Below are 9968 nucleotides of genomic sequence, written 5' to 3' on the forward strand. Positions count from 1 at the left end.
TGGGAAAGTGTTAACCCTTCGTTCTCCAGCTATGACCCGTCCCCCAACCCACACACAAACGTATACACTGCATTTGGCCTTGAAAGCCTTCTGTGGGAAACTGTTTTCAAGCCTAACTGATGCTGGAGTAGTCTGTGGGCTAGATAGGAAGGCCCCACAAACTGTAGCGAGGATGTGGGCTTCCAGTTCCTCACCTGGGATTCACATGTCTAAATGAAGTAAGAGAAGTGATATCATGCAAGTGTTCTGGAAGGCAGTTCCTAGCATACAGGGCACCAAGAAAGAAAGAAAGGGCAGAGTGGAAGTCCTTCAGATAGTTACTAGTGATGCTGTTGTAGGAATGATTATCACAGTCATGGATGTACTGGGGGTGTATATTCTCCTCAGTGCATTAAAGCTCAGCTTGAGAGTCCCTACTATGAAGACTACATGCATCTATTTGTAATGATACCCTCTGTGTGGTCCTAGGGAGGCCTGGGCCGTCAGCTTCTTACCTGTGTTCAAAAGGATAGAATCACAGAATTGTACAAAGCATACAAGACAGGTGGTCATCCAGCCTCAACTTAAAACCTCCAATGTGAAGGAGAGTCTACAACCTCTTGTGGGAGTCTGTGCCACTGTGTCAACCAACTCTTAGCGTCAGAAACTGTTTAGTCAGAATCTCCTTTCATAACTTGGGTACCTGCTCTTTAGAGTGACTGTGAAGTTATTTAAGTCTTAAGCTACTTGTTTTTGTTTAAACTGATTTTCATTCGTTTATTGTATTTTCCTATCTGTTTTATATCTGTAAGATGCTTTAGAAACCATTTTTGCTAGGAAAGAGGGATAAAGGCAATAATGGATGTCCGAAGAACTGGGCCTCTGCCTACAAAAGCTTAGGCCACAATACTTACAGTATTTGCCATTTGTTAAGGCAGCCTTTACCAACCTGCCACCCTCCAAAGGTTTGGGACTACAATGCCTAGCAGCTGATGGCAGTCCAACACATCTGGAGGGCACCTGGTTGGCAAAGGTTGCTTTAAGGTGTTAGAGGACTCCACTGATTTTGATTCTCTTCATACTGTCATTTTTATATATATATAACAAATCTCACTTTTATTTTAAAATAAACTGAAGGTAAAATATACTTAGAGATGATGGGGGCGGGGAAAACACTCCTTCAAAATGACAGACCAGATACAGGGTTTGCTTCAGCCCTGGAGCGAGCAGATCAAATGGCCATAGAATGCTGGTTTATTACATTTTCAGAGCTCTCTTGAATGGAATATTTAGAAATATTCCCAGCTTCTCAGTACCCAAAGTTAGAAATCTGACTGTAGATCTCTTTCGGTGTCCCCCTTGCCCTCAGATGAGCTGTAAGCCTCCTTCTCTCGCCCTTCTTCTGTTCAGTTAGAGCATCCTCCCCTAAAATATTCCTGTTCAATTCCTCTGCCTTGCTTTCAACATCTCTTCCTCCCTCATCTAGCTTCAGTCTATCCAAAATGCAGTCTGCTGCACCAGAAGGGGAGGCTCTCATTCCTATGCACTGTGGTGGCCTGATTCACCTGTTATCTCCTCCCAGCTCTCCTCCTGATCCAATAGCTTTACCTCTTCTTGACGTGAGCTCACTGGCAGTAGCAAACCGGGATTCCCAGCCAAGGAGGCTGATGGCTTTCCCAGGGTATTTTCCTCTTGTCAGCAAAGACAGCACTCAGTCTCTCTCTCTCTCTCTCCACCTACAATTGATCCCCCCCCCTTCAAACATGAGACTGCAATTGCATCACTGAAGGTATTTCAAGAACATTTTAACTAGCGGCATTCAGCCCCTCCGGTAAATCCTTTGATCAAGGTGCTTATAAAGGGGGGGAGGGGGGAGGCGGAGAGCAAGAGCAGCACCAGCACTAAAGCACCACCCACATCTCAACCAATGTTTCCCCTGCCAATCAGGAGGACTTTATTCGGTTTGCTATTCAATATCACACTACTATTCCGGCCTTGTGGGTTCCCCCCCCCAACCCTAGCTGACAGAAGAAAACGGAAAGAAGGCAGACAACTGACAGAAAATGGAAAGAACTTCCATTTTTCACACATGAGTTCTAAAGGTTAGCATACATCCTTGATGGATGTCCCTAGACATTTATTTTGGTCAGAACCAGTAGTAAACATCCATCCACTCAGAGGCATATGGTTGTTGTTTTTTCCAAGACTCCGGGGTGAAGGAGGAGTTAGAGAACCCTCAGGGTGCAAACACAGTTTCATTTCACTCGGATTTGTTGCTACTCTTTAACAACCTTTTAATCACCCTGGGTAAGTAAACCACTATCTGTCACTGCCTGTCAATCCACAATTACAGGGGAAGTGGGACATTCTAAACTGCATTAGTTTAGAGGGGGGGGGGCTGACTCCAGACCACTTAAGATGCAGTGCAAAGATTTTGAGTACAGTGAACATAATATTTCTTCACGATTCCTGGGGAATGGCTATTATGAAATTCTGGTTTTCTTGTTGCTCGGACTTGCTCTGACCCAGTACCTAAAAAGTTCCAATATATCCCATATTATTCCCTCAATCTTCACACTTCTCTCCCTGGACCTAGGTAATCCAACTATGTTTCCACTCTGTTCTGAGGCACACGCAGTCCAATTCTATGCATTTTTACGCAGGACTAAATCCCACTGAGCCCAATGGAGTTTACTCCCAAGTAAGCTCCCCCCAATACTGCCTGGGGCCCAGAAAGCCCTTGCCACCCCGCAGTCGCACACTTGCTTTTCCTTTGCAGGTATGCAAGCGCTTGGGAGTTCATGAAGGCTAAGCAAGGCACCTGAGAACAACTAGCAACGGCACTTTCGGCTGTGAAGATGACTGGGCTGCGCAGGCAGTTCCCAAACTTGCACTCGCGTTAATCCAAAGTACAAGGTTTGCCCAGGTTAAAGAGGAACTCCGAAGACATCCAGGTGGCCGAGAAACCCTTAGATGAGCTCCCTCGTCTCATTTCTGCCTTTGCAGTCGCCTGGCAGGTTAGGGACCTCTGCCACGCCAGCGTACCGCGCGCACCCACCTCGGGTGACTCCTTCTCCAGCCTCCCCATCGGTTCCTCTCTTACGCCGCCTTCCCCTCCCGTGCCAATCGAGGGGCTGATCCCACCACGGATCTCCACCTAGATTACTTTGGACACCACGTCTCTCGATCCCAGGGGTTCGATCCCCGGTGTGGCCTTTTGTTAGGCAAGGGAGGGAGAGATGGGACCGGCCGCGGAAGAGAAAGGAAGGCGAGGACCGGCTCCCGGGCCACGCGGTGGGGTGGGCGCTCCAGGCCACGCCGGGGCACACTCACCCGTGTCCTGGCGGAACTGGTGCATGGACTGCAGGTCGATGATATAAGGCGACAGGCGGTTGTCCACCTGGCCTAGGACGACGCTTCCCCCGACTCTCGGCCCGGATCGGATCACCGCCTCGATGTGGTGGCTCACGGCGGGGCTGTAGGGTCTCCAGCGCCCGTGCTCGTTCAGCCATTCCCAAACCACCACGGCCGAAGCCAGCAGCATATTGGTGGCGGTCTCCTGCAAGCAAGCAAGCTCTCCCGATCCCAAGCGGCGCCCGGAGGAGCCCCCTTTCGCCCGGTCAGCGTCCGATGGGTCTCATCTACCCCCTTTAAACTCTGCAACGTCACGGCCACTAGCTGGCTGGCTGCTTCTTGGATCAGTTCCAGATCTTGCTCTTGTCAAATCTCTCCCTTTCTCTCCCCGGCAGCGAAGAGCTGGGCTTTGCGGGGTTCACAAGCGCCTTGCTTCTGCTCGCTTCATGCACCTTTTTAAAAAAGGCTTCTAAAGCTCTCATCCCACCCACTTGAAGACTCTTGCTTCACTGCCTATAAAAATGCATGCATTTAAAAAATAACAAGGATCCATCCACTCAGCGAGCTGGAAAAGCAGGTTCCGTCATTTGCTCTGTAAAGTGGCTCCGAGGGGAATTTCTCACTATCTTTACAGCGAAAGGAGGGTGACTCAGTTACACCAGTTGCATCTCCTCCTCCTGTTTTCCTCTCTGCAGCTGCACGGGGGATCCTTCTCAGCGAGCCCTTCTCGGAATTTCATGCTCTAGTTTTCCCCCTCCTCCTTCTCCTCCTCCCCGTGCACTAGATGCAGCAATCGCTCCAGCTCCACCTCCCTGTTGCTTTTCTGCCTGCCTCCTTTCTACGAGGAATCCGGGTGAGTGGGATTTTCTCGGCACAGCAGGAGAAATGCAAGCCTCCACCAGACGCGATGCCCGCTTTCCACAGCGGAGAAACAATCACCCATTGCACGGCACGGGCACTTCACTCCTGCCTATTGCAACCCGCAGCCTCTCCCGCTACAACTTCCCTGCCTTAGCAAGGTTTTGGAGTAGGAGCCGCAGCACGAGCTCCCCGGGAACGCGACGTCTCGAGCGCGCGAGCTCCCTCCTCCTCCTCCTCCTCTCACCACCATTACCTCATGCTCGGCCCCCCGCCCCTAAGCCCACCCCTCTGGCCAGCATCAGGGCGCCATCTGCTGACCGTAGAAAACGAAGCAGCGGCAGGAGGGACTGAACCATCGCACGCAAAACAGGGGGGTGGCACTTGCCACCACGATCAAGCAGAAGAGGTAGGGAAAAGCAAGAGAACGTGCATGCGAGGAAAGGCCCGTCTGCAGAATCGCCCGTGCCATTGCTTTCCAGCCAGGCCCGCTGATTTGCCACAGCTCCTCACTGCAGCCTCTAGTGCCCTCCAGCATTTGCAGAGAGGAAAATTAGGTGAAGCAGTTGGATGTGAGAGTAGTTCCTTCACAGCTGAGATCAGAGGAGGCAGTGGCGACGAAGCATGCCTTTGGGTCATTCCCTGTTAAATAATTTTGTAACTTTAAAATGCAACGTTAGTCCTCTCTCCTAAAAAGCACAGCTTTCTGATATTTTCCAGGGGCGTAGCTGTGGCACCTTAAAGACCATTGCGGCATAAGCCTTCCTTGTGACAATACTTCAAAAGTGTTATCCTGAGTTACAGGGACATATGTACGCTGTAACTCAGGATTCACACATCTGATGAAATGGAGTGTAGTCCATTTGCTTATGCCATGATAAATTTGTTAATTTTTAAGGATGCCACAATGTTTGTTCTAGATATGACAATTCTACCTTTATCTAATCTATCTTGCTAGTGTAGATGCCAATTCCATTTTTTTAAAAACAACAACAATCACCTATGGTCATTGCTTAGAGGCTGGATCAAAGCAAATCAAGGAAGCTAAAAATTCTGGTGGCCATATGAAATATACTCAGAGTCGCAAAGTGATTTCATGCTCTTTATTCAGCTCATAGTGGTGAGGAGGAATGAAAGTCCCCTCAAAGTATCTGCTTTATATACATTATTTACACAATGGGCTGCACGTGATTGGCTAATTCCGGACTTCTTCTGTAGGCCAATCAAGTTGTGGATTCACTTCTATCTGGAGCTGGATTGGGTGGCTCCTGCCGACCAATCATACTGCTGCATTGTTCTAGGACCATCAGACTGCTGCATTCTGAATATACCTGAAGGAGCGTCTCCACCCCCATCGTTCTGCCCGGACACTGAGGTCCAGCGCCGAGGGCCTTCTGGCGGTTCCCTCATTGCGAGAAGCGAAGCTACAGGGAACCAGGCAGAGGGCCTTTTCGGTGGTGGCGCCCGCCCTGTGGAATGCCCTCCCATCAGATGTCAAGATGATGGACAACTACCTGACATTCAGAAAACATCTTAAGGCGGCCCTATTCAGGGAAGCTTTTAATGTATGATATTTTAGTGTTTTTTGGTTTCTGTGGAAGCCGCCCAGAGTGGCTGGGGAAACCCAGCCAGATGGGCGGGGTACAAATAATAAATTATTATTATTATTATTATATTGTTCTAGGACCAATCAGACTGCTGCATTTTGGATCCTATTGTTCTAGGACCAATCAGACTGCTGCAGTTTGGATCCTATTGTTCTAGGACCAATCAGACTGATGCAGTTTGGATCCTATTCAACTCAGTACATAACACCATATTAGTATGATCTAGAAATATTTTATTTGGAATTATTTCAAAAGCACTTTTCCGTGTACAAAGTGCATTACACATCCTATTTTTAAATTCACATCAAGTGTTTGAAGTCAGTTAGGCTGTACAGTGGTACCTCTGGATGCGAATGGGATCCGTTCTGGAGCCCCGTTCGCATCCTGAAGAGAATGCAACCCGCATCTGTGTATGTTTGCGGGTCGCGATTCGCCACTTCTGCACATGCGCGTGACGTCATTTTGAGTGTCTGCGCATGTGCAAGTGGCGAAACCCGGAAGTAACATGTTCTGTTACTTCCAGGTCACCGTGGAGCACAACCCGGAAATGCTCAACCTGAAGCAACTTTAACCTGAGGTATGACTGTATCATGAAGTATGAATTCAGTGCATGCCTGAATCTAATATATACATGTGGCCAGGATATCTGTTAATGGTCACTAATTGCTTTACCTGAGCGGCCTGGCCATTCTTTTGTCAGGGTAAATACTTTAATTCCTGAAACCAGGTCACAGGCTCACTCTATTCATACACAAATATGCCCTTAAGACAGGTAAGCAAAAGACAATGGAGAGGCTTTCCTGTTTCCTTCCTCCTTGCAGAGAAATATTTGAGGTCAATTTGGGAGTCAAAATGGTTTGGGAGTCAAAATGGCTTCAGACTGCTCTCCTGTACTATTTCAGACATGTGGTTTATGTACTTATGTATCTGTTCACCTTGTTTATTTTGTATTTGGGACCTTAGAATTCTTATAACACATGTTTCTTTATTATAGATATTTCCCTGCTTCCCACCAGCAGTAGTCAATATGGAGCAGGAGGGAAGGGGAACTCATTATCTGATGATTTCATGTTGTAGGCAGAACCACAAACTACAGGGAAAGGAGGGGAAAAACAAGAGAAGGAAAGTGTTTTCCCATCACAGCCATAATCCAGCATCTTACCTGAAAATGTTTGGATAACATATTGCAAGCACTTAACAGTTTTAAAAGCTAGCATGTCTCTAGAAAGCGTACACAGTAGAATTATTTATTAGGAATCCTTCTCCAGTCCCGAGAGTTCAGATCCAACTCTTCACATAATGCACAAAATCAGCCATTACCACTGCTGAGTTTCATGTACAGTGGTACCTCGGGTTACCAACAGTTCTGTTTACAAATGCTTCAGGTTACGAACTCCACAAACCCAGATGTAGGTGTCCTGGGTTGCGAACGTTGCCCTGGGATATGAACGCAATCCGCTTCCAGGGCCACAGGAGGTCTATGTAGGGAATGTGCGTCTCGAGTTAAGAATGCTTCAGGTTTAGAATGGACTTCCGGAATGAATTAAGTTCGTAACCTGAGATACCACTGTACACTGTACAGTATCTAATTGCACAAACGCATTTCGGGAGGAATGGCAATCCTGCTTTTATTGTTGTTCGTAGAATTGTAGAGTTGGAAGGGACCCCAAGGGTCATCTAGTCCAACCCCCTGCAATGCAGGAATTGTGGCCACAGCCATCCCTGGGTAGGCTTGAACCACTAACTTTCTGGTTAACAACCAGACATGGCCTCCACACCAATTCTCCTGGATGAGTGTTCTGATTGTTAGATGCAGTTGTTAATTCCTTGAAATCTTAAGGTACGGGAAAGGCTGAATTTTAGTTTACACTGGTGTTATATAATGCAATTTTTAACGGTGTTTCAACAAATGCACTTCAGGTTAAAAATCTCTATTTAGATAGCTGGTGATGGTGTTAGAGAAGCAAAACAGCTAGTAAGCCTGATCTTTATTAAAGGAACTGTTGCAACAGGGTCCCTACTCACCACACGCTGGAGGGAGAAGATCCCTGAACAATGGTGTGCAAACCCTTATATAGACTTTTGAAATTGTCCACCCTATAGCTCAAGATCACCCCCCCAAAATATCATACATACATCACAGAAGGTGGTGGTCTACAGCAGAAATCCTGCCTGCCAGGATACCTATTCATGGTTACTGATTGCATTACCTGGGCAGTCTGGCCATTCTTTTGTGATGGTTAATACTTCAGTTCCTGAATCCAGATCACAGGCTCACCCTATTCAATCACAAATACGCCCTTAATACAGGATTTGTAAGCAAAAAGACAATGGGGAAGGCTTTCCCCATTTGCCCTCCCTAAGCAGAGGAATATTTGAGGTCATTGGGTGAGTCAAAATGGCTTCAGGATTGCTATTTCAGGCACATGGTTCATATATTCAGATATGTGTGCATTTATGAATATTTATCCTGTATTTGAGACCTTAAAATTCTTATAACACTCCCCCATTGCTCTAACGGATCAGCTTCCTTTGGTTGAAGCTGATGTAACATGCAAGCACAGTACAAGAGGCATTTTCAGGGTGGAAAGGTAAGGCAACCAGAGCTTCCATGGTTCTTGGCATTGCATCCGAAGGCCCCCCAGTATCAAAGCTGTTGAGAGATACCATGAAGTGTTTCCCCCTTGTTTTTAGCTGCGAGGTGGGGAAAGCCTTCCCGCTGTACCACAGCTGTTTCATACAAGATTCTGCACGGCAGCTGTTCCAGTCAACTTAAAAGAAAGGTCAGTCTAGAGTTGTAGTACGCTTGGACATCTCTTATGTTTCTTTCTAAACATAGGCCATTCAAGTTACAGTTACTCCAACCCTAAACTCACCATCATAGATATGTGCATCTCTGCAGATTGTCACAAATTCTCCCATTGACTAAGGATTGCTGACCTCAGATCCTTCATCCATATAGTAATGAACCTGAAATGTATCACATCATTTGGCATTACTTTTTCTCTCTTATTACCTCTGCTTTATATGGCCATCCAGTTTTGAGTGTATTGGCTAGAAACATTTTTAACTACATAAAGTTGTATGTTATTGTATCTTGATGTTTGCTGTGGCCTAGGGCTTATGTACTAGTAAATAAGCAACTGATAAACCCCAGTTCTGTAATTCCTGCAGGTTTAAAGTATAAGAAATGCTTAAAATTTAATAAATGAAAAAAATGTGTGTATGTGGGAGGGGCGTTATCGGTTTTTGTTTTTATTATGTATTTTGTGTTCTCATTTTGTATTTTTATGTTGTGAACCTCCCTGTGATCTTTGGATGAAGGGTGGTATACAAATTTAATAAATAAGCTGAATAAAGCTACAATAAAAGGGCAGCTTTACCCTGAATGAGTTCCTTTAACATTTTCTACAAAGATAATATCACCACCTATTATTATCCTCAGGATATGTCAATAAAACACAGGTGGGGTCTCAGTAAGAAGCTGGAATGGTTCACTTCAAAGCAAGAGTTGATGTGAACAGCTGAGAGCCTTCAAACAGGCCAGGCAGAACCCCATGTTGGGGACTTCAAAGCCAGGACTTTAATTCAACATGCCAACGGTAAAAATCACTGCAATGAAATAATGTCCTGGAAACAAGCTCTTTGATTTACTTTCGCTAAGCTGTGAGTGGTGATGTTGCCAGGTGAGCTATTGATGAATTCAAAACACACTCTGCTCCTGAGAGGCTTGAGGCCAACCACTGAAGGAAAAAAAAAAACTTGTCATTTCAGGCAGCTACTAATGAAAGAAGTCAGCCATTTAACTCTGGGATTTACTGTTAATGGACGTTACGTGTTTCATGCCATGACTGCTGATGGCTAGTCTCGGGAGCTTGATTTCTAGAATAAAGCCAGGTGCACACACTGGGTGACTTCAGAAAGCACTGTAGCACTTTCAACATGCAACTTCACACATTACATTTTTTTAAATGCAAAGTCGCCCGTTTCTCACATGCCAGGATCCCATGGAACTGGTTTATTGTGAACCGCAGTTTTGCTAAGCACAGTCCACTTCACTATGGGGTGTGGGACCATGTAGATAACTCTCCATCCCCAGAGTCGCAGAGAGACTTTCCCCTGAGAGATGGGGTAGCATAAACGCCAGCCCTGCCACAGTAATGTGAGAAC

At 46.3% G+C, this 9968-nt stretch overlaps 1 protein-coding gene across 1 annotated transcript in view; it reads right to left on the reverse strand.

Annotated features, from left to right (window-relative positions):
- Nucleotides 1-4592, reverse strand: part of DTX4 (deltex E3 ubiquitin ligase 4) — a 37752-nt gene extending 33160 nt beyond the window's left edge. Inside the window, exon 1 of the mRNA XM_083498871.1 lies at nucleotides 3313-4592. Within this exon, the coding sequence (XP_083354997.1) occupies nucleotides 3313-3523 (211 nt within the window). The 5' untranslated portion in view covers nucleotides 3524-4592. The remainder of the gene's footprint in view (nucleotides 1-3312) is intronic.
- Between the last annotated feature and the right edge of the window lie 5376 nt (nucleotides 4593-9968).

The sequence above is a fragment of the Podarcis liolepis genome, assembly GCF_965112155.1.
Source record: "Podarcis liolepis genome assembly, chromosome: 1".
Taxonomy (NCBI): Eukaryota; Metazoa; Chordata; class Lepidosauria; order Squamata; family Lacertidae; genus Podarcis; species Podarcis liolepis.